This window comes from Limanda limanda, chromosome 4 (genome assembly GCF_963576545.1).
Source record: "Limanda limanda chromosome 4, fLimLim1.1, whole genome shotgun sequence".
NCBI lineage: Eukaryota > Metazoa > Chordata > Actinopteri > Pleuronectiformes > Pleuronectidae > Limanda > Limanda limanda.
This window is the reverse complement of record NC_083639.1, coordinates 31,261,930-31,286,560: the sequence shown is the minus strand read 5'-3', so window position 1 is coordinate 31,286,560 and position 24,631 is coordinate 31,261,930. Positions and strand designations below refer to the sequence as shown.

Here is a 24,631-nt window from a genome sequence, read left to right as displayed (position 1 = left end):
GAGAGAGACACAAGTCCAACCAGCGTGAGGATCCATGACGCTCTGTCCCGAGGGTCCACAGAGTCTGAAGAGAGGACACTGTCTCCTCCGGCTCTGGACTCTGATCCTGAACTGTGGTTGGACTGGACTGAAGGACTCGTGTCCCTCCACTTCTCCGGAGCTCACAACACAAACACCACAGAGACAAGACGTTTGAAAGCCTGTCCCTGAGAGACGAGTCCAACAGGAAGTAAAGATCTGTCTGTGTTGGTCTCCGAGCGCAGAGGGACGACTCGTCAGCACGTGTGGCAGCAGATGATGAATCATGGCAATGAGGTGATATTAATAACTACATAATAAACCACAGGAGCCTCTCTGAAGGTTCAGAGTTCTGTGAGTTCTGAACGTTTGGTTCTCTGGACGTCGAGGTTCCTTCAGGAACGTCTGTTCTTCAGTGTGAACGTCTGTGCAGCTCCACATCAAACACCAGAACCAGCCTTTCAAAACTCACAGGTCATTAATACGGATATTAATGAACAATGCAGAGCTTCATAAACATTCCTCAGCTTCTGAATGCGGATCAGAGAACATGTGAATGTCTTTGACTGCATTTGAATCTGTTGACTTTCTTCACTGAGTTCAGATTCACTCTCACTCTGGATTCATGTGTTTAAATCCGTCTGAGAGGATCTGAAGCACTTTGGCTCAATGTGCAGATCAATGACTGTGAGGGGCCGACACTATGAGACCACCTGCTGCTCTGAGATCAGCTCGGCAGCTCCTGCTTCTCAGCTGGAGCCACATCACAAGTGTCAAGATAGAACATCAGTCCAACTTGAATCTGCAAGAAGCACCTGATGTGATGAAGGTGAGGAAGCTGCTGAGGATGAAGAGTGAAGCTGTGGACGGCTCAGTGAACTCCCTTTGTGTTGGTGGAGCTTCCTGTTCACACATGAATCACCTGGATCAGAGGACACGTGTGGATCTGAGGAGCTGAAGCTGTGAGGAGCAGAACGGCTCCTGAGGCTTCGTGACTCCTTCAATACATCGGGGGGGGGGGGGGGCGGTCCCATTATAAAGAATCATAAACTCAGATTGTTTTCACCTCCCTGATATTCAGCTCAAAGTTAACTTAGTAAGAAGATCAAACTTCCACGTGGTGGTCTACAAACCAACGTTGACTTAGCGCTCAGCTGACATCTCACTCACAAGATGAAGCTCTGATCACTCACATGGAATCTGAAAGATTCAAGAGGAACATTAAATCACAGAGGGGATTTCACCCCAGAGACAACAGAGGAAGCTTTGAGATATTAGTTTCCTCTTTGTTATATTTCTTATCTCCAGCGGATCTCCTGCTGTGCGCTCAGATCAGAGGAGCAGCTGGAGAAGGTCTCACACCTGCTCCAGAGTTCAGGGACTTCTTCTCCATGTTCCTCCTTCCTGAGGAACGTCCTCGCAGTGGGAATCAAAGTCTCAGGAACTAACCAAGCTGCTTTGGGACAAACGCTTTATTCAACTGTCTGATATGAGTTGTTCTGATCCAGCTGTTAGAGCTGAGGCTTCCAGATGTGGAGTTCAGACTCTTCCCTTCCTCTTCCTCCCTCAGTCTCTCCTCCTCTTCTTCACTCTCCACCTGTCACAGCTCCTCTGTTCTTCACGTCTGTCTGTTTCTGTTCTTTCACTCTGGTCCGTCAGTCTGTCCTCTATTTAAAACACAACAGATCGTCCAACTCACACTACCACTGACGCTGGGTTTTATGCTTGTTACCTTTATCTGTGTTTCCTCATGGAGCTGAATCCAGCAGCTTGTTTCTTTCTCTGCGACACACGTGGGACGAAGAGGTTTTCTACAAAGTGATTGTACTGTGAACTCGCAGGTTCCAGCTGTCGTCAGGTGTTTGTGTTTTGATTCTGTGGTCAAAGCTCCAGTAGAGACACACGGACATTTCCTGACCCGTCCCTGGGACTGTTTACTCTTCACAGTGTTTTCATCACTTCAACCATTCCACTTCTACAGTGCGAGTGTGTGTTGCATGCAGGAAAAGAAAAGAACAAGTTTTATATTAAAATGTATGCTTCCTTTTCAATATGCTGTGGGATGTTTCTGTAATCTACTGGTACGAGGTGGGATGACATCACCGGCTCGGGTTTTATATGGTCGCTCGACTTTTATTCAGTTTTAAAACATCGATTCCTCATTTTTGACCCATTCTCTGTTTTTCTTCTCATCTGCTGCCTCAGCTTCACACGTTTAGTCTCTTAAAGCAAAACCTCGTCCTCAGGCGCTTTGAGTTTGAATAAAACCACAAAGTGTCTTTGAGGAGATGAATTCACACAAACATACCAACGACATGCGTGTGGTCATTGAGTTGAATTCACCTCTGGAAGAGTTCAAGTCTTTAACACTAATTCTAACTCTTGTGTTCACTTGAGTTTTCTAACATCAGCATTTAGTACCAAGACACTATTTTTAAATACAACTGGTTCAAACAAAGTTTTTCCACCAAGATGTTATTGAATGAAGAATTTGACACTAAAGATTTAAAGAATAAAAGATGGAGACGATTGTTGTTGATGTGAAATGTTGGAAAGGTAAATGTTGTGCAGTTGTGTTAAGCGAGCAACAGGTTTGTTGTGAGAGGATAATGAGGACGTGTGTAGTGGAGAGGTTCTTTAAACCTGAAGCTGGTTTCCAGCAGCAGGAAACGCTGCGTTCACTGACACCAGGAGTCCAGGACTCAACACCAGCAGCTGCATGTGGGAAGGTGGAGGAGAAAGATTCACCTGGAGGTCTGGTTCTAACATATAAACTCAGTGTGGTTGAACATCTGCAGGTAGAAAGGAGAAGGCAGGTTCATTCATCTGAACATGGTTTCATCAGTTAGTCTGTTCATTGTTTCATTGATAAAAAATAAACACTTTCACAACTTGATTTGATATTTTAGGATTCACAGGAAGAGTCTGAGTCTTCACTCCAGAAGTTTGAGTTTTGGGCCTGAACGCTGTGAACGCCACGTTGGAGAAATCTGTGTGTTCATCAGATCCGCTGCAGAACGTCTTCTTCCTCGGATCCTCACGCGCTCACACATCAATTCACAAGTTTATCTGTAAATCTGCTGAAGATCAAACCGCAATGAAAACATATGGAAACAAACACTGAACTCACTGTGATGTTATAACTGGAGTTACTGGGTTGTTCCAGGAAGGGGCGCTATTGCACCTCATTTGAACTTCTTTAACCCTCCTCCACTACATTTACTTTATTCAACAGGTTTGTTTCATTTGCAGATGTTATTTTAGAAAACGAAAAATCTTCTAAATCATGAAGTCATTTTCGTTCTTTGATTTGTTTACGTTTTTCTCAAAAGTAAAAGAAAAATACTTTTTAAAGAAGTTGATTTGAAATAATATTTTCACTACACTTAAAAAAATACAGAATTGTTTTCAGGATCAACGTTAAACAATCGAGACTTTACCAGATTCAGATTTTTGCACATTTAACATCTCAGAACTTATGGACTGAGTGAAAACACACAGCTCCCACACCAAGGCTGATTCTCTTATAACACACAGTGTCAGAGGAGGAGGACTTTCTATTCTGCTTCATGTTCATGTTGCTCTCACTTCAGGAAAGTTTTAAACAAGTATTTTTATGTTTGTTAAGGATCAGTTTTTTCCACCACTGGTAACGAAACTTGAACATGATGGTTTTATTGGCTCTGTTGTTTTACCACAGCTGCTCTTCACTCTTCATCTCGTCGGTCGTTTTCATGTTCGTAGCTACGACGTAACATCAGAGGCATTTTTAAGTCGTAATATTGTTCAGATTAAAGTCGTGATTGAGAAAAAGTCTGAATTTATCCTCATGATATTCCAACGTCATTGTGATATTACGACTTTATTCTTGTCAAATTATTTCTGTGTCTCTACGACTTTATTCTTCTGATTTTAAGACTTAAACTTGATTGAATTTCTGACTTCTTTATTCTCTTGGTATTACAACGTAGCTCTTGAAGTTTCTCAGATTGTTTTTGGCCCAAACACGTTGTCGTACGCAGCCGAGTCATTGGTCCGAAAGTTGTTTGTTGTTTTACTATAATAAAATTTAATTTAAATGACATTTGATAAGAAGTAGAAAGTTAAAATAGAACAAGTTCAGTTGCTATAATTAAGCAACTAAAAATGTAAAACATCTACATCAATAAAATCAATAAAACAGACGAAAAAACAAGAATTAGAAACAGATTTTAGTTTTAACTCTGATATTTAAACTCTGTTGCTGTCACTGCAGAATATGTGTGAACAGCAGGGGGCAGCACAGGTCAATTAAACATTAGGTCACATGGTCCATTTGGTCAAACTGTGAGGAGACTTCACTAATATATCTGACCGCCAGGTGGCGCTCACGCTCTGTTCTTTATCTGAACTGTTTCATGTTTTATTTACAGATTTTAAACTTCTCTTCTACTTTGTTAACAACCTGAGAAGTGAGAGTTTAACATAAACATTTAAAAATTTTCTGATTTGGATTCACACTCAGATTCAGGGACTTCTTCAGTTTGTAAACAAATCAACAAACAAACAGAGGAAAACATAACCTCCTTAAAGGGTTAGGGTAAGTTATAGAGTTAGAGTTCTCTCTCTCTCTCTCTCTCTCTCTCTCTCTCTCTCTCTCTCTCTCTCTCTCTCTCTCTCTCTCTCTCTCTCTCTCTCTCTCTCTCTCTCTCTCTCTCTCTCTCTCTCTCTCTCTCTCTCTCTCTCTCTCTCTCTCTCTCTCTCTCTCTCTCTCTCTCTCCGCAGAAGAAAATAAAAACTGTATTCTCCAATAAGCTTTCAACTTGTTTTTTACTGTATGTGAATGAAACACTAAATCACAACTTACATGTCAAATAAATCCAATGAAAATATGATCAAGGCTTTGGTCAAGTTTTCTGTGAAATAGAATTTACACTCACATCAGTTTTATTTCTTGTTTTCATAGAAAGTAGTTTCTATGGTGGAATTCCAGTTCATCAAGTTTAGACTTGATGGGAAAACCATGTTGTCAGCAGCCAGGTACTCTGGCTCTTTGCTGACACCTTGTGGTCAAACACTGTTACTGTTGCTACTTGGATCATTTTATACATTGAACACTCGTCTAGTCAGAGAAAAGAAGGGGATGCAAATCTCATCAGTTATTGAAATACACAACGGTCAAATGATGCATCACAATGCAGCTGTATTTCTCTAGATCTATAAACCAACCCTGTGACTGGACTGTATCAATGTGACCTGACGTGGCAGAGTTCTGCAGATGGAGTCACACATTCAGCTCCAACACCAAATATAACAACCTTCAAATCACAGGAGGAAACATGGGTTTGAGCTCAGGCTTCATTTGATGCAGTTGGGCCGTTTGGGAGTTTTCCACATTTTAACAAACTATTGACGGATCAGACCGATCGCAAGGAAACACGTCTTCATCGTGTTCACATGATGTAACAGTTAATAACGAATGTTGTATGTTATAAAAATAATGAATGTTATCTATTTCTGTAAAAAATATTTCATGAGTTAAGTTACAAACAGCAGTTTTAATTTTATAACACACACGCACACACACACTCACACTCACACTCACACTCACACTCACACTCACACTCACACTCACACTCACACTCACACTCACACTCACACACACACACACACACACACACACACACACACACACTCACACACACACTCACACACACACACACACACACACACACACACACACACACACACACACACACACACACACACACACACACACACAGAGCCATGTGATTTCCTGTAACTGCCCAGCGGAAGTGAAAGCAAAGTGTTCAGAGTCGTTCTAACTTCAAGCAACAGACGGAGGAGACGTGAAGTCTGAGGCTGGTGAGTGTTCAGCAACATTTATATTATTCATTCATATTATTTTACTGTCACAGACTCTGAGTTAGTTTTCGTGTAATTGTGTTTGAGCTCCAAGTGTTTTTCACTGGATCCCAGAGACAGATATAAAACAATTCAATAAAACATTGTTGTGCAATAGGAGTAGACTTGACGTTGGCTAATTATTAATAATCATGAAATATGATTATTAGAATAATAAAAGATTATTTATTAAAAATAATAAAAAATGATAAGGCCATAACTTATCGTAGAGGGGCACCACCCTGGTTTCCAGGGACCAACGATATCAAGCTATAATTATCAGTCTCATAATGATAAATGTCAAATTAATAATGTCAATATTTTAATATTAACGATTACTTAACAGTGAAGGCTTCTAAGTTCGAGCACAGGCAATTATAATCCAGCTGTATTCACACACTTATGCACAAATAATCACAGACTACAGATACTTTAATTACAAAAGTATTTATTAAAAAGGGGAAATAAAGTTATAATGTTATTCAATGATTCATCATTTTAACAAGCTCCAATATTTCAAAGATAAACACAGCAGCAGCACTTATCACAATTCAGAAAATACATGTAAAACCTGCGGTCTACCTATGTATGTCTGTCTCTGTGTGTGTGTGTCTGTGTCAAAGTGTCTCTCTGTGTATGTGTGTCTATGTGTGTGTATGTGAAATAAAGTTAGTGTTATTTAATGATTTATCATTTTAACAAACTCCCATATTTCAAAGATAACAACAGCAGCTTATCACAATTTAGAACACGCATGTAACCTCTGGTCCATCTATGTGTCTCTGTGTGTGTGTATCTGTCTGTGTCTATCAATGTGTGTGTGTGTGTGTGTGTGTGTGTGTGTGTGTGTGTGTGTGTGTGTGTGCGAGAGAGAGAGAAAAAGAAGGGGCGTGGCGATGACGCAGTCACGTAGTGACATCACATCTAAGATGGAGGCCGATCATGATTCGTGGAATCAAGGCCTAAAAACTACAAAACAAAATTGCGGGTTTGTTATGAATTTAGAGCCAGAATTGAGGGCGGGTCTAGAGATGAATAACCTCCAATGGCCGCCGGACCACGTGTGAGGCACAAAGGAGGAGGTGGAACAAAGGATTCTTTGTTCTGGTTTAGCTTTGGCTTCAAAATGGCGGCCAGATGCGTTCAGGCCCTTTAAATATAGATTTAACTATGTTACATGAACTGTATTCTAAATACAGATCGGAACGGGTGTATAGGTCGGTTCAGAAGGAGAGAGAGAGAGAGAAACATGCGAGGAGAGAACGAACTCTTATACGCCTGAGATGAGTTAACAGTGGTTCACCCCTCAGCCCTCAAGCGAACGTTGTGGGCCGAGGTCCTGATCGGTGAAATCACTGCAGACTCACACAGACGTTAACAGTGCGGGCGGAGGCGCTTCTCGCGGCCCTATTCACTGTAACACAAAACATTGCCATCAAACCGGAAACCGGAAGTAGCGGCTCGGAGTAGCCGGCTAAAACAATGGAACACGGAGGTTCCACCAACAAAAATACACTCAAGTATTAAATCAATACGCTACGTATTAAACTAACATCTGCCCAGACAATAAAGCCTCTTACTGTGACCGTGATTTCGTGGGTTGCGTGCGCGTTCGGCGCGAATAGCCCGGAAGTCCAGTGAATAGCTCATAGTCTCCTAGGCGGCGGGTGTTGCGCAGGGCTGAAGAAGAGCGGATTTTCTCCTGCTGTCTCGACGGGATGACGTCGTCCTTCTTCTTCAGGGATGTGCAGCTGCTTGTAGCCGTTGCAGCTCGTGTGGAAAAAGAAGAATAGTAAAGTCCGTGTCTCACTCGTCTCGCGAGTGAGATTCCTGTTTGGTCTTTTCAAATTAAAACAGCAAAAGTCTTTTCAAAATAAAACTTTGACTGAGATAAAAGAAGAAATCAAATCAAATCAAATAAATTGAATTAAACAAACGTCTAATCGCCTCCTTAGTTACTGAGTCGTGTGTTTAGGCCCCTGGAGGGTCTGGATACGACCTGAGCATCTGAGGACAAAGAGAGTGTTAGTCGTCTCCTTTAGCGACTGGAACCTTGGGCCAGACCGGAGGAGGCCTAGCTGGAACGTCAGTGCTGGAGTGAAAAAGAGAAAAAGAGAGTCTCTTAAAAATACCGAGTTAACTAGTAGGACCCCTAGGGGTCTTGTTGTCGCTTGGGCATCTGAGTGAAAGAGAGAGATTTCTGGGAGCACAGTTCTTTTGTAGTACCAGCCCCCTGGAGGAGGGGTCAGGGGTCAGTGTGGCCCTCCGGCCAATAGAAAGGTCAGAAGTCAAGTCTCAGGGAGCGGTTTACAGTGGGGGACCCAGGAAGTGATCTGTTGCCACATGGAGATAAGAGCTCCATGCTGGATTTTTCATGTGAGGGGTCTCCCTAGGCAAGTCTCATGCTTTATGACTCATTGTTCTAAGTCAGATCACTGGGTCTTCCCCAACAACATGAACTGTGAACCAGTTCATCTTCATGGTAATGAACTGGACTTTGAACTGGTTGTTTTCAAGAGTGTAGAGTAGTGAGGTTAGTGTGTGTGGATGTTTAACTACAGACTCTTGACCATTGAGCCGAGAAATATGTGTGTTAGTAGAGAAACTGGTTCAGAGAGAGCGACCACCACCAGAGGCAGGGAAACAGGAAGTGATGCAATTCGCCTTCCGTAGTACGTCAGCGTGAAGTGACTCTCTGATTAAAAGTGACATCTGTTCATGAAGTGTTTAATAACAGAACGTGTTTTCACAATCATATGGAAATAGAATTTACACTCACATCAGTTTTATTTCTTGTTTTCATAGAAAGTAGTTTCTATGGTGGAATTTCAGTTAATCCAGTTTAGACTTGATGGGAAAACCATGTTGTCTGCAGCCAGGTACTCTGGCTCTTTGCTGACATGGCATGTTCATCTTCATGACCTGGATGTTTTCAAGAGTGAACTGGTTCCACAGGGAGGAGGAGGAGCCTGAGAACAGGGAGGAGGAGCCTGAGAACAGGGAGCGGTCAGACTCCATTTTCACCTGGACGAGCAGAAGGAAGGAAAGTGAGCAGGTGAGTGTGAACACAAGTTTCTGAAAGTTTTACCGTCTCACTCTCACACCTGCTGTTAACATCCGTCTGCTGATCACATGACTCTAAGTTTGTCAGTTCACACCTGGTGACAGACGTCATGTGATCGGATCCCAGAGACAGATGTGAACAGCAGGTCTGGATCAAAGAGCCTTCAAAGGACTAATTAACAGAGTTAACTCACAGTTTCACTTTTTATCTTCATCTGTTCATCAAGTGTTTAATAACACAACGTGTTTTCACAATCATACGTTACAGCAGTGGTCACCAACCAGTGGAGAGTCTTCACTGTGGATCTCATTAAAGCTCATATGTATATGTTCCTTTTTATTTTTGTTATTATTGTCTGCAAAACATATTTCATGAGTTTAGTAAGAAATAGTAGTTTTAATTTTAACACACACTTGTGTTCAGCAACATTTATATTATTCATTCATATTATTTTACTGTCACTGACTCTGGGTCAGTTTTCTACTCGTGGACTTTAGAGAGAAGAAGATTCAGGATGAACTTCTGTCAGTCAATCAACAGTTTGACTCAACGCTGTGATTCGCCGAGTCCAACACATTAAACCTACAACTGTCTCAGGTTACCGTGACAACAGTGAAACAGTGTAGGAGGGTTGACTCTGTTATATTTGAAGAAACACTGAGTTTACGTACCTGGCTTCATTGTGTGTGTTTGAGCTCCCAGTGTTTTTCCTCTCAGACTGAAGATGAGTGGTTATGAGGAGGAAGAGGACACAGCAGAGTCTCCAGGGTTCAGCTGTGTGTCTCTGAAGAGTGACTGGTCCATGAGACAGCCTCCACTCTTCAGTAATGAACCTGGACCCTCACACACAAAGTAAGAGACCTGCTACAAACATGTGAAGCTCCAAACTGAATCCTCAAAGAATGAACCAGTGAATAATGTGTTCTGAATAAAAACATGTTTGTGTTTGCAGAGGTCAGGACCACAGACTGAGAGCAGAGTCTCCAGGGTCCAGCTGTCTGTCTCTGAATGACCGGTCCATGACTCTTCCTCCAAACTTCAGTAATGAACCTGGACCCTCACACACAGAGTAAGAGACTGTTTCTACTGTGACCTGCTCTGAAGAGAAGTAATGACAACCTGTGACTGTGACATGTGAGTTATCAGGAAATGTCTTCACAGGGAGACGAAGAGGAGTCATGTTTCTGAGGAGGAGCAGTCGTCCTGCTGTGCTTCGTGTCAGGACGTCCTGAAGGATCCAGTCTCCACCAGCTGTGGACACTGGTTCTGCAGACAGTGCATCACCTCATACTGGGACCAGTCTGGTTCTTCAGGAGACTCCTCCTGTCCCCAGTGTGGAAAAAGATCCAGAACAGGAGCTGGAGGTCAGACAGCCGGTCAGAGCAGCACTGTACATGTGTCTGCTGATGTCTTCACTTCTGACAACAGCACATGTGGTTTTATTTTGTTCCTTCATACAGCATCAACATTTAACATCGTTAGAAAAGCACAAAGTTAAAAAGCTTTTATTTTCTGTAGTTTTTCTGTATCTAATGAAAACAATCAGCAGATTCTCAGATTCTCTGTCTCTGACATTGTTTCTTGTCTTTCAGCAGATCGTGGTCTGCAGGAGGTTTTAGATGAACATAAGCTCAGTCTGAGGTGGAGATGTGAACATGTGACTGAAGGAAGTGATGCAACAGGAAGTAGAAGCCTCCTCAACAGGATCTACACTGAGCTCTACATCACAGAGGGACAGAGTGAAGAGGTTAATACTCAACATGAGGTGAGGCAGCTTGAGACGGCTTCCAAGAAGAAGATCCTCCACGACACTCCCATCAGGTGCCACGACATCTTTAAAGCCTCCACTGACCAGCAGAGCAGCATCAGAGTCGTCCTGACCAACGGCGTCGCTGGCGTTGGAAAAACCTTCTTGGTGCAGAAGTTCACTCTGGACTGGGCAGAGGGTTTAGAGAACCAGGATGTGGGTCTGCTGACTGTGCTTTCGTTCAGGGAGCTGAACCTGGTGAAGGACCAGCAGCACAGTCTCCTCACGCTGCTCCGTGTTTTCCATCCAGCGTTACAGAAGCTCACGGCAGAGACGCTCGCTGTCTGTAAACCTTTGTTCATCTTTGACGGCCTGGATGAAAGCAGACCTTCTCTGGACTTCAACCACAGGGAGCTTGTGTCTGAGGTCACACAGAGGTCATCAGTCAACGTGCTGCTGACAAACCTCATCCGGGGGAATCTGCTTCCCTCGGCTCTCGTCTGGATAACCTCCAGACCTGCGGCGGCCAATCAGATCCCTCCTGCATGTGTTGACAGGGTCACAGAAGTACGAGGCTTCACTGAGGCCCAGAAGGAGGAGTACTTCAGGAGGAGATTCAGTGATGAAGAGCTGTGCAGCAGAATCATCTCACACATCAAGACGTCCAGGAGCCTCCACATCATGTGTCAAATCTCAGTCTTCTGCTGGATCAGTGCTACAGTTCTGGAGCACATGTTGACCACAGACCAGAGAGGAGAGCTGCCCAAGACCCTGACTGACCTGTACTCACACTTCCTGCTGGTTCAGACAAAGAGGAAGAACAACAAGTACGGTGAGGGACATGAGACGAGTCCACAGCAGCTGACGGAGGCTGACAGGGACGTTCTCCTGAAGCTGGGGAGGCTGGCACTTAAACATCTGGAGGAAGGAAACATCATGTTCTACCAAGAAGACCTGGAGCGGTGTGGTCTTAATGTCACAGAGGCCTCGGTGTACTCAGGAGTTTGTACTGAGATCTTCAGAAGAGAGTGTGTGATCTTCCAGAAATCAGTCTACTGCTTTGTTCATCTGAGCGTTCAGGAGTTTCTGGCTGCAGTCTACATGTTCCACTGTTACACCGAGAGGAACACAGAAGAACTCAAGAACTTCTTGGGAACATATGGGAACACAGACACTACCTTCTCCCTGGATGACCTCCTGAAGAGAACCATGAGGAAATCCCTCTCCAGTACAAATGGTCATCTGGACCTGTTTGTTCGCTTCCTTCACGGCCTCAGTCTGGAGTCCAACCAGAGAGTCTTAGGAGGCCTGCTGGGTCCGACAGAGAACAATCCAGAGATCATCCAGAGAGTCATCAACAACCTGAAGAAGATGGAGAGTGATGACATTTCTCCTGACAGAAGCATCAACATCTTCCACTGTCTGACTGAGATGAACGACCACTCAGTTCATCAGCAGATGAAACAGTTCCTGACGTCAGAGAACAGATCAGAGGAGGAACTCTCTGAGATCCACTGCTCAGCTCTGGCCTACATGCTGCAGATGTCAGAGGAGGTTCTGGATGAGTTGGACCTGGAGAAGTTCAACACATCAAACCAGGGTCGACGGAGACTGATCCCAGCTGTGAGGAACTGCAGGAAGGCTCTGTGAGTCCAGACATGATCAATAACGTGTGTGTGTGTGTGTGTGTGTGTGTGTGTGTGTGCGTGTGTGCGCGTGTGTAATAAAGTTATTATTATTATCTACATATGAGAAGAACTAGATCAGATGTGGAGAGTGAAATCTGATCACTGTGCTTGAGTTTGAGGGTTCAGACCTACGACCATGTGGGGTCGAAGGGAGATTATTGTATATACTGTGTATATATCAAACAGTGTGAGGAGACGATCACTGAATCAGTGTTTGTAAGAGAATCACTGATGGTTCCTTGAAACTGAAGAAGCAGGAAATATAGTTTATGTTGACTTCACAATAACATGAGGTCACTGTGACCTTTGAAATCGATTCACTTAATCTTTGACTCAAAATGTGAAGAAATCCTCTGAAGACAGACTTGAGATTGTCAGGCCTGGACTGGAATGAGGACTCAGAAGCAGAGAATATCACGTACCAGCACACTTTATTGATTTCAGAACCTCAATGCAGAGTGACAAACAAGAAGGCTATGAAAATCTCACTAACTATATCTATATAATAATATAATACTTGGCAAGCAATAACTGGGGAAAAAGAACTTCCTAATAAATACAAAACATACACTAGAAAAAGAAAAAGCTTTTAAACATAAACCACTCCCGAAGGAGGACAAACAAATGGCAAGAGCAAGAAATCAAAAGCGCTCCCGAAGGAGGAAAACCAAACTACTAATAAATGGGGCAAAAGAAAAGGCTCACCTAAACAGGAGGCTCAACAAACTAACTAAATCTCTCTTAACATAAATCGCTCCAAAAGGGAGGAAGAAAAACAGTTTACAAAACAACACAAAACAAAGCTAAACTGGAAAACTTTAACAAACAAAAAATCACTCTCAAGGAGGAAACAGAAAACAACTTACGTGGCGTAGCAAGAAACTCTTTGGCAAAAACGACAATGACTGTGGGTAAGGCTTAGGTGCACGAACAAGAACGAAACACTTCGGCACAAGACAAAGGGGAGACGCAGACTATAAGCACATGAGGGTGAAGGGAACAGGTGGAAACAATCAGAGACAATCAGACCGGTGACACATGAGGAAGGGCAAGTGACCTGAAACGAGAGGAGAGTTAGGATTTCAAAATAAAACAGGAAGTTACGAGACAAAAACCCCAAGACAAGACAAACCTCACCGCGGTGTGACAGAGATATCATGTTCAAGAGGCCATGAACATGTTCTGTGACCTTGACCTTTGACCTCTGACCACTTGAATCTAATGAGTTCCTCTGTTAGTCTGAATGAAGCTTGAACCAAATCTGAAAGGATTCTCTTGAGGAGTTTTTAACAAAGAGGGGATTTACCAGGGTGAGGGTCACATGATCACGTTTTGTATGAATGTTGTGTTTTCTGATTTAATTCTAACAGATTTGATATTTTCTTTAATTACAGACTCGTTGGTTGTCGAATCTCAGAGACTCACTGTGAAGTCGTGGCCTCAGCTCTGAAGTCAGACCCCTCACATCTGAGAGAACTGGATCTGAGCTACAACGAGCTGCAGGATTCAGGAGTGAAGCTGCTGTGTTCTGGACTGGAGAGTCCAAACTGTCGACTGGAGACTCTGAGGTCCTTAAATCCTTCTTCACTTTTCAGACTTTCTTTCTTATTGGGTCATTATTTATTTAAATTGTCTCAGTTCTGCTCTGCTCACTGTCCCTCAGTCATCTGTCCCTCACCCTAAATAACATGTGGACTGAGGCCGAGCACTTGTCCTCCTCAGGTTTTCAAAATAAGACACATTCTTATTGAAACACGTTGGACAGTTGATAAGTATAGAAACAAACAGGAAGTGACATCAGGAGTCGTCCCTACTTTAAACAGTGTTTAATTACACAAACCTGCTCAGTGACCAACACACAGAGAAGAAGCTGATGAATGAAACAATGGTCCAACATGTCTGATCTGATATTTATCTTCAGGTCACAGACTGGACTGAGGTCAGCAGCATGTTGAGAGTCTGTGTTGACATGATGACGATCCTCAACAACAGGAGGACACATTCTAATATTCATATTTCTTTATCCAGGTTGGATCACTGCAGTCTCTCAGAGATCAGCTGTTCTTCTCTGGCTTCAGCTCTGAGGTCAAACCCCTCTCATCTGAGAGAACTGGATCTGAGGTACAACAACCTGCAGTACTCAGCAGTGAAGGAGCTGCTTGATCTACAGCAGAGTCCAACCTGTGGACTGGAGACTCTGAGGTCAGTAGATGGGTGGAGTCAGTCCACGCTGCTTTCATCAGTATTTTACTAAACACAGTCAGTATCACAGATCCAGGGTCTGTGCTACCAAGCAGGATTTGTGGTTATCAGGTTAACTTCAGGTTTAGTTTTTTCAGTCCTACGAAGCTCGTCCACTTCTTAACGAGGTAAATCACCATGGTAACTTCTGGTGAACGGCTAACCTGCTCCAGGTTAAGTTGGAGATCAACCCGTATAGAAGCTCCGCCCACTGACCACAGTGACTCTACACTGTTGTGTGGTGCACACTTTCCTTAAAGGGACGGATAAGGGAAGTTTAAATCAACGTCTGGTTGGTTCAGTTGATCTCTAACTCACCCAGAACATCTCAATGTCTCCAGACTCATCCTGTCCCCAAAACACCAGATGACCTCAGTCAGCTTCCTGGAGACAGGTCCATGTGTGTGTCCTCAGAGACAGTGAGACAGTGTATGTCCTCAGAGTCAGTGAGACAGTGTGTGTCGTCAGAGTCTGTGAGACAGAGTGTGTGTCCTCAAAGTCAGTGAGACAGTGTGTGTCCTCAGAGACAGTGAAACAGTGTGTGTCTTCTTCTCTTCCACTCGTCTTGTTAGTAAACAACAGCTTCAGATCTCGTGACCTCGAGTTATTTATCTCGTTCACTGGTTATTATGTCGTGGTCACGTAATATATTTTTACCAGATGCCACCAGGGGGCGCTGTAACTTACACATTGACACGATCCAGATGTTTTACCAGCTGTTCTTCCTGCATTTAGCAGCTGTGACTGAGTTTCTTTTATTCTGGATCATGTGTTTGTTCTCCTCTGATTTTTATTATAGAACAGTTTGATCCTGGTTGTGAAATATGAGGCTCTGCTGTCAGTCAAACTGTCCATGTCTGTGATTGGTCACAAACAGTAAACCCCGCCCCTTTTATGTGCACGCTCAGATCTCGTTGAGGTAAACCTGAGTTAACTTAACGAGTTGATAACCAGCGTCATGTGACCACTTAGCCTGACTGTGTCTGTCAGGTTCAGTTGAGCTGATCTCAGAAAGATCTCCTGGACATGTTGAAGTGTCTTCGTAGTTCAGGCCTCAGTGTTTCCTCAGTGAAGCTGTGAGAGGACAATGAGGACAGACGTCAGGATTGGACAGAGACACAGAGAGACAACAGACGAGCCACAAGCTGCTTGGGATCATGTGATTGAGTTGACGTGAAGACGACAGTTGTTGTTGTTTTCATGTGAACAGGAAGTGAAGCTGGACCACAGCTGACAGCCTCACACGAGGGACAGAGACGTCTTAATCTGATCTGAGACAGTTTGTCCTCTCACTTCATCAGTGAAGAACTGATCAGGTGGATCTTTGTCACAGCTCTGAGATCAGTGGGACTGAAGCCTCTCCTCATCACCATGGTAACCAGGAGCTCTTTCTACAGAGCAGAACCTCTGCTGAGGTCCATCTGTCTCATCTGGTCCCAGTTTGTCAGAAGCAGATGTTCATCAACACACAGTGAAACATGTCTTCACCTGTAACAGCAGTAAATCCACCTCTCAGGTGTCCACTCTGCACTTTGACATGCAGAGGACACACACTGAGCTCTTAGCGTGTTCATTCCAACACGTGAACATGAAGCAGAGAGGAAGCTGCTCCACCTCTGAACAGGACTGAAGTCCCTGCTGCTCTTTCTACTGGATGAGCTGCATCACTGACTCACAGCTGATGAAGTGAGTCTCTGTGACACTGATGTCTTCTTCTCTCAACAGGTGGAGGTCTGACTGAAGCTGAGTGTGAAGAGGACAGTGTGTGTGGACGGAGGCTGAGCTGTGTCCTGAGGATCCAGAGGCTGAAGCAGCAGCAGCTTGTGTGTAGTCTCCAATCTACACAACCCCTAATCTGCATGTGTTTGTGAGATGAAGCCGGAGCACCTGGAGAAAACACGTGGAGAACATGCAGACTCCACACAGGAAGACCCATCTGAACCGGATTCAAACCAGCAACCTTCCTGCACCGATTGTGTTTATTCAGATGAAGAATGTGTTTATTGAAATGACACAACACAAGCAGAATATATAAACCCTCTATAAAGAGTCACATACAGTGTGTTTAAGTTTGTCTTTATTATTGTCCACCTTTGTCCCTCAGTATGTCTCCATGTGTGTAGAACCACATTCTGTTTAGATGTTTGTTTATGATCTTAAAGTTCCTGGATTCACGTCACAAATTGATTTAGTTCAACACAAAGTTAAACACATTGAAATCACTTTAAGTTTAAAATCTGAGTTTTGTCTTTGACACAAAAGATCAAAACTCTGGACTTAAAAATGGGACGTTTTCATTTCTGCATCAGGTGCAGAGCGGTGGTGGCTTTTCTACTTTTGACCCACAGGTGGCGCTGCAGTATAACAGCAGCACATCCCAGTCAAAGCCTTTATATTCAGTCTATGAGTCAAACACATGGATCATTTCCTCTGTGACAAACCAGATGTAACGAGAATAAAAACATCTCAGAGAGAAAAGATTCTTGTTGTGTGTTCTCGACCACCACCTCAGAACAACCACCAGGGGGAGACTGTAGCAGCCTCTGGGAACAGCTGCATGCTGGGAAATAATTGATGATGGGAGGTTCCCAGCAGAGACAAGGGACAGAAAGTGTCTGAGAGATGATGTCCTGAAGACAAGGGACATTTTGGGCCTGTTGTGTTGAACAGTTTGTGTTATTTTGTGGAGACACTTGTCTCAACATGATGATGTCACTTCCTGTTCCAGCCCGTCTCAGTTCTTTGTGACTTCAGGATCAGAAATGTTTGACAGAGTCAGTTCCTGACAGGCTCCAGTTCTCACTGTGTGGAGAGGTCATCATGTGACTTTGTGATGATCCTCAACACACGTGTGTCAGTGTAACATGTGACTGTGACGCCATGTTCATGAACACGCTGCTCTAACATCTGTCCAGCAGATGTTGAAGCTCTGAGGTCACTTCCTGTGCAGCAGAGTGAGACCATCATCTCTTCATGGAGCTGTGCACCAGGCTGTTGTCACGGTGACCAAACACAAAGTGTGAACAACACGTCGTCAAAGGATCCGTTAGAATTCCATCAAACACGTTTATGGGATTTACTTTATACTGAAGAAGAGTTTGTGTCTGTGATGAACCAGAGGAAGATGATGATGGTCACGTGTCTCACATCCTGTTCATCGACTTCAGATCAACTCACATCCAGAAGAAGACCTTCACCTGTGTTTCCATAGCAACTGACTCCGAGTGAGGCTCCTGTCAATCACCTGATCCTCACTCCGGTCCAGCAGGGGGCGGTACTGCGCCTGTGAGCTGATGAACGCACCCTGCTGTCAGCTGACTGACGGTGAGTCATGTGACAGTTTGCGGTCATGTGACCTCTGTGATTCTATATTGTCTCCAGCTGCGACTTCAGCTGCTCAGAAGAACCAGGTAGAACCCAGAGGAACCAGGTGGGACCAGAGGAACCAGGTAGAACAAGAGGAACCAGGTAGAACCCAGAGGAACCAAGAGGAACCAGATGAAGGTGAGGGTGTTGACAGACAGAGCTTTGCTTGGTTCCTGTTTTAAGTTTTTCTCTGTGGTGCTCACAGTTCAGCTAGCAGTTAGCAGTTAGCAGTAAGCAGTTAGCAGTTAGCAGTTAGCTGTTAGCAGTTAGCAGCTAGCAGTAAGCAGTTAGCAGTTAGCTGTTAGCAGTTAGCAGCTAGCACCCAGAGACAGAAACAGCAGCTAAAACAAGCTTCCTCTAATAACATGTGTATTACACTCAGGCCTGTAGCGCCCCCTGCTGTCCATCATGTGCAGCTGCTCTTATTTACTTTATTCCTATTCGTCCCATTTGAACACGTGTTCTTCTCTGAGATGAAAACATTGAGTCAGATGTTTGTGTAGAAGATGAAACACACACACACAGAGACACACACACACACAGAGACACACACAGAGACACACAGAGACACACACATACACACACAGACACACACGCACGCACTGCTTCATGATTCGTCTCATTCTGCTGCAGATTTCTCGAAGAAGATATTTTATGAAACAGTTTTTTCTCTCGATTAATTTCACCTCCTCAGTCAAAGTATTAAACATTTGAAGCTACAGACTAATTTACCTTTTGTTTCCTCGACTGTTTTAATAGAAACTCAAAACAAAGCCAACGCATCATTTCCTGAAACGTCTCATGTTTGACTTTGTCCTCAGTCCTGAGTTGGACACAAAGATCTTTTTATATACATTTTATTCATGATTCAATTTCATGTTCAGGAGAGAAACTCTAAACTTTATTTACAACATCTCCACTAACACAAAATCATAAGGAGCCACGATTCATTATATCATTTACTTTCAGTTTGAACTCATATGATTTGATTGTAATAGTTGTTCCATGTTGGTTCTGTTTCTTGCGTAAGTTGTGATGTCACTTCCTGTCTGGTTTCAGATGCAGTTTGTGGTGTTGATGTCACTTCCTGCCTGGTTTCAGATGCAGTGGGTGGTGTTGATCTACTTCCTGTCTGGTTTCAGATGCAGTTTGTGGTGTTGATGTCACTTCCTGTCTGGTTTCAGATGCAGTGGGTGGTGTTGATGTACTTCCTGTCGTCTCTGCTGGGCGGCGACGCGGCGCCGGCAGGAGATGAGGTGACCTTCCTGCCTGGTCTGCAGAAGCAGCCGAGCTTCAGACATTACTCTGGTTACCTGAGCGTGGCCGACGGAAAGCACCTGCACTACTGGTCAGTACCTGACACGCCCACCTGACACCTCACGTGTGATGTCAGCGGCTCCACTGTCACATGTGAGGGAGGAACATCAAATATAAAAAGACGTTTCTACGAGCTCTTTGATTCCCAGGACATCCACCCGGCCCTCCGTCAGCTGAGCTGCTTCTTGTCCTCAGGTGGGTGGAGTCCCAGAACGAGCCGACCTCTGACCCGGTGGTGCTGTGGTTGAACGGCGGCCCCGGCTGCAGCTCTCTGGACGGACTGCTGACCGAGCACGGCCCCTTCCTGGTAGGTCACCTCCACCTGCACCAGGGTCTGATTCTGGTGGTTCTGGTTTGTTCCTCATGGTTGATGCACTTTGGATAAAAGCATCGGCTCGATGAAATGTAATGTCACAGCGCCACCTGCTGACGCCTGACCTGTCCTTTTCAGATCCAGGATGATGGAGTGACTTTGCAGTACAACCCTTATTCCTGGAACAAGGTCAGTTCTGCACGCCGCCTTGTGTGTCGGGGGGGTTGGACACATGGTTTGATTCCTGAAAGCTGATTGGTTCACTGTTTCCAAGCAGCTAGCCAACGTGTTGTACCTGGAGTCTCCAGCAGGAGTTGGTTTCTCGTACTCTGATGATAAGAATTACGTGACGAACGACACGGAGGTCAGTGACGCGTCTGAAACTCAGGTCCTGATTGGCTAACAGGTGTGGAGTGATTTGATCTGTTTCCTGGTTCCAGGTGTCGATGAACAACTTCCTGGCTCTGAGGGAATTCTTCCGCTTGTTCCCAGAGTTCAGCAAGAACGACCTCTTTCTGACCGGAGAGAGTTACGGAGGAATCTACATCCCGACGCTGGCGGAGCGAGTGATGGAGGACGCCACGCTCAACCTGCAGGTACGCACCAGTGTCATAGCACCTCACGCCACAGGGACATCAACTCTCATAGGAACTAAACCAGCACCCTGTCGTGTTAGGGCGTTGCCGTGGGAAACGGTATGTCGAGTTACGAGATGAACGATAACTCTCTGGTGTTCTTCGCCTACTACCACGGCCTCTTGGGCAGCGGGCTGTGGCGCCGGCTGCAGACGTTTTGCTGCAGCGACGCCACGTGCAACTTCTACAACAATCAGGACCAGAACTGCTCTGCCAGCGTGAGTCTGAACCGGTTTGTGATAAATACTGATCTGAACCCGGTCACAGAATCCGGTTGGAAGCGGTTTCAAGCAGGCGTCTCTGTTTCAGGTGTCGGAGGTTCAGGAGGTCGTCTACAGTTCAGGTCTGAACATGTACAACCTGTACTCGTCATGTCCAGGTGGAGTCGGACACAGGGTCAGGTGAGCTGCGACCTCTGACCTCTGAGGCAACACGTGTACATCTGAGCGTTGCCAGCCCGGTGTTGACTTCCTGTTCTTGATCAGTGTGGAGCGAGGCGACCTGGTGATCCGGGATCTGGGGAACTCGTTCACCAATCACCAGTGGACTCAGCTGTGGAACCAGGTGAGTGTGGGTCACCTGGGTTCACCTGAACTCACCTGGTGGACCAGTACAAACCGGGTTCTTCTCTGACTCTGTAGAAGCTTCGAGTTCTGGCATCTCGCCACCTGTCCGTCCGCCTGGACCCCCCCTGCACAAACTCCACCCCCTCCTCCCTCTACCTGAACAGTCCGTACGTCAGAGCCGCGCTGCACATCCCCCCCGAGCTGCCGGCCTGGGTCATCTGCAGGTAGAGAGAGAGAGAGAGAGAGAGGTAGAGAGAGGTAGAGAGAGTGTGTGAGAGAGTGAGTGTGAGAGAGAGTGAGTGAGAGGGTGTGTGAGTGAGAGAGAGAGAGTGTGTGAGAGAGAGAGAGTGTGAGAGAGAGGGAGAGAGAGTGTGTGAGAGAGTGTGTGAGAGAGTGTGAGTGTGTGAGAGTGTGTGAGAGAGAGTGTGTGAGTGTGTGAGAGAGAGGGAGAGAGAGAGAGTGTGTGAGAGAGAGAGAGTGTGTGAGAGTGTGTGTGTGAGAGAGAGGGAGAGAGAGTGTGTGAGAGAGTGTGTGAGAGTGTGTGAGAGTGTGTGAGTGTGAGAGTGTGTGTGTGTGAGAGAGAGGGAGAGAGAGTGTGTGAGAGAGAGAGAGAGTGTGAGAGAGTGTGTGACTGTGTGAGAGTGAGAGAGAGAGTGTGTGAGTGTGTGAGAGAGAGGGAGAGAGAGAGAGAGATAGTGACAGTGAGAGAGTGTGTGTGTGTGTGTGACTCACACAGACAGCTGTACAAACGTGTGTGTAATCATACTCCCAGCACCAGGTGTGTGTTGCAGTGCGGAGGTGAACCTGAACTATGGTCGTCTGTGTCTGGACGTGAGGAAACAGTATCTGAAGCTTCTCTCTGCTCTGGTCAGTGAACTCACAAACTTCATTCACACTGATTTCCTCTCAGCTGAAACTACAGATTCCTCCTCAACCAGCAGAAGGACTTCCCAGTGCAGAGCCCAGTGCATTGTGGGAGTTCTCCCTCCATGCACATGTGCAGGTGTTAGTGACGCTGCTCTCAGCTGAGGCGTTTCCACAGATCTCATCAGAACAGCTGCTCACACAGAACCTCACATTTAGTTTTTGTTCAACTAAACTCGGGACAAAGACACAAATGATTTAGTGGAGGGAATCGTAGATATAATGAACGTCTCATGAAAAGCACTTCCTCTAAACATCAGCTCTGGGTCACAGGTGCTTGTTAGTAAAGGTTCAATATAACTTCATGAGAACCACTGATCTTCAGACTTTTATCCTTCAACAACACAACGTTCCATCAGTGTCTGTAGAAGCAGCAGGAAGAGGATTGGAGCACAGGAAGAGGAATGTGCAGCTCAGCCAATCAGAGAAGCACATTGAGATGATGACATTGATAAGCACTGTAAGAGCTGGGGGGCGGGGCCTTGTTGACTCTGTGGCGCTCTCTGCAGAAGTACCGGGTCCTGGTGTATAACGGAGACGTGGACATGGCGTGTAACTTCATGGGAGACGAGTGGTTCGTTGAGTCTCTGCAGCAGCAGGTAACTTCCTGTTTGACTTCATAATCAATAACCACGTTAGGGGGGTGTGGCCTCACCCTGTGGGAGAAAACCACCGGGAGACGTGTTCCGTCTGTTTTAACAAACGGACCCGTTGGAGCCCGACTCAGGTGTGTTGATGTCTCAGGTGTGTTGATGTCTCGGGTGTGTTGATGTCTCGGGTGTGTTGATGTCTCAGGTGTGTTGATGTCTCGGGTGTGTTGATGTCTCGGGTGTGTTGATGTCTCGGGTGTGTTGATGTCTCGGGTGTGTTGATGTCTCGGGTGTGTTGATGTCTCAGGTGTGTTGTCTCAGGTGTGTTGTCTCAGGTGTGTTGATGTCTCAGGTGTGTTGATGTCTCAGGTGTGTTGATGTCTCAGGTGTGTTGTCTCAGGTGTGTTGTCTCAGGTGTGTTGTCTCAGGTGTGTTGATGTCTCGGGTGTGTTGATGTCTCGGGTGTGTTGATGTCTCGGGTGTGTTGATGTCTCGGGTGTGTTGATGTCTCAGGTGTGTTGTCTCGGGTGTGTTGATGTCTCGGGTGTGTTGATGTCTCGGGTGTGTTGATGTCTCGGGTGTGTTGATGTCTCGGGTGTGTTGATGTCTCGGGTGTGTTGATGTCTCGGGTGTGTTGATGTCTCGGGTGTGTTGATGTCTCGGGTGTGTTGATGTCTCGGGTGTGTTGATGTCTCAGGTGCTGGTTCAGAGGCGTCCGTGGTTCTACAGCGATGAAGACGGGCGGCAGGTCGGAGGCTTCGTCAAAGAGTTCAACAACATGGCCTTCCTCACAGTCAAGGTAAACGCCGCCCTCGTCATCATCAGCTGACCTCACTGGTCACTTCCTCTACTCACCTGGCTGACCTTTCCCTCCGTCCTCCTGCAGGGCTCAGGTCACATGGTTCCATCAGATAAACCAGTCGCTGCCTTCGCCATGTTCACCAGATTCATCAAGAGACAACCCTACTGACGGGGGGGGCACCAGCCTCCTGCCAGCCAATCAGCACAGCTCTCCACTGTGTTGCCCGGCGACCAGGTCCCTGCAGGAGGAAACGAAACTCATCTGGTTACTTGTGTGGTTGTCATGGAAACGCTCACTGCCATCAGTGTCTTTAATGTGAAACTTCTTCTGCTGTATGTGTTTGGTTTAAGAACCAGTTCAATAAAGTTTGAGATAAAAAGTCGTTGTTTCTTTTGAACTGAACCTGATATGGTGCAACCAGGGATGATCCTTTCTGCAGCCGATGCCGTTCAGATGTTGTGGTTCCACTGGTGCATCTCAGACGGAAAGTGTTGTAGTGGTCTTCGTTCCTCTCTGGAAAATGTCTCCTTCTCAGTTGCCACCAGTTTGTTTGGAATGACACGAAAATGGCTACAGGCCGAACCCCCAACAGAGACAGACTGGATAGATATTGTAACTGATGTTCAAAATATGGAGAGAATGACCTTTTCGCTGAATCTATGGTTTGATAAATTTTTGCAGTTTTGGGAAAAATGGATTGTGTTTGTGACCTCACAGGAGCATCACTGATCTGTTACTGTGTGAATTGACTTATTTCCATCAATGTACCATCAGTATAAATGTATAGGTGACCAACTTTTTGTTCCTTGTATGTATGTCCTTGTTTCTTTAAAAATAAAGTATAAAAAAAAAAGTAGTTTCTATGGTGGAATTCCAGTTAATCCAGTTTAGACTTGATGGGAAAACCATGTCTGCAGCCAGGTACTCTGGCTCTTTGCTGACACCTTGTGGTCAAACACTGTTACTGTTTTTAATTATTGAAATACACAACGGTCAAATGATGCATCACAATGCAGCTGTATTTCTCTAGATCTATAAACCAACCCTGTGACTGGACTGTATAAATGTGACCTGACGTGGCAGAGTTCTGCAGATGGAGTCACACATTCAGCTCCAACACCAAATATAACAACCTTCAGATCACAGGAGGAAACATGGGTTTGAGCTCAGGCTTCATTTGATGCAGTTGGGCCGTTTGGGAGTTTTACACATTTTAACAAACTATTGACGGATCAGACCGATCGCAAGGAAACACGTCTTCATCGAGTTCACATGATGAAGACGTGTTTGACTCCAGAGTTTCTGAGGCTCATTTAAACATCATGATGAATCACATTGTGCAGCTCAGTCCCAGGAGACGCTCCCAGTCAGGACTCAGTGTGAAAGTGAAGATCTGGATTCATGATCCCACACCGTCCATTATTAACTAAATACATGATCCTTAGTTTGTTATCTA

The 24,631-nt window shown here is 45.2% G+C and overlaps 2 protein-coding genes across 4 annotated transcripts in view; both read left to right on the top strand.

Annotated features, from left to right (window-relative positions):
• The window catches only part of LOC133000182 (NACHT, LRR and PYD domains-containing protein 12-like), a 53,102-nt gene that overhangs the window by 14,838 nt on the left and 13,633 nt on the right, over nucleotides 1-24,631 (top strand). The gene's annotated exons all lie outside the window — the stretch shown is intronic.
• LOC132999742 (lysosomal protective protein-like) lies at nucleotides 18,014-24,002 on the top strand. Of its 3 annotated transcripts, XM_061069495.1 has the most exons (14): nucleotides 18,014-18,166; nucleotides 19,213-19,376; nucleotides 19,541-19,652; nucleotides 19,797-19,847; nucleotides 19,936-20,022; nucleotides 20,099-20,254; nucleotides 20,335-20,511; nucleotides 20,603-20,694; nucleotides 20,779-20,857; nucleotides 20,935-21,083; nucleotides 21,651-21,726; nucleotides 22,293-22,382; nucleotides 23,071-23,172; nucleotides 23,260-24,002. In XM_061069495.1, the coding sequence occupies exons 1-14, from the start codon at nucleotides 18,161-18,163 to the stop codon at nucleotides 23,341-23,343; spliced, it is 1,425 nt and encodes a 474-aa protein (XP_060925478.1). In that variant the 5' UTR covers nucleotides 18,014-18,160; the 3' UTR covers nucleotides 23,344-24,002. The 3 variants fall into 3 exon arrangements, with proteins under 3 accessions (XP_060925478.1, XP_060925480.1, XP_060925477.1); XM_061069494.1 differs by lacking the exon at nucleotides 18,014-18,166 and having other exon boundaries at nucleotides 19,189-19,376; XM_061069497.1 differs by lacking the exons at nucleotides 23,071-23,172; nucleotides 23,260-24,002 and having other exon boundaries at nucleotides 21,632-21,726; nucleotides 22,293-22,378.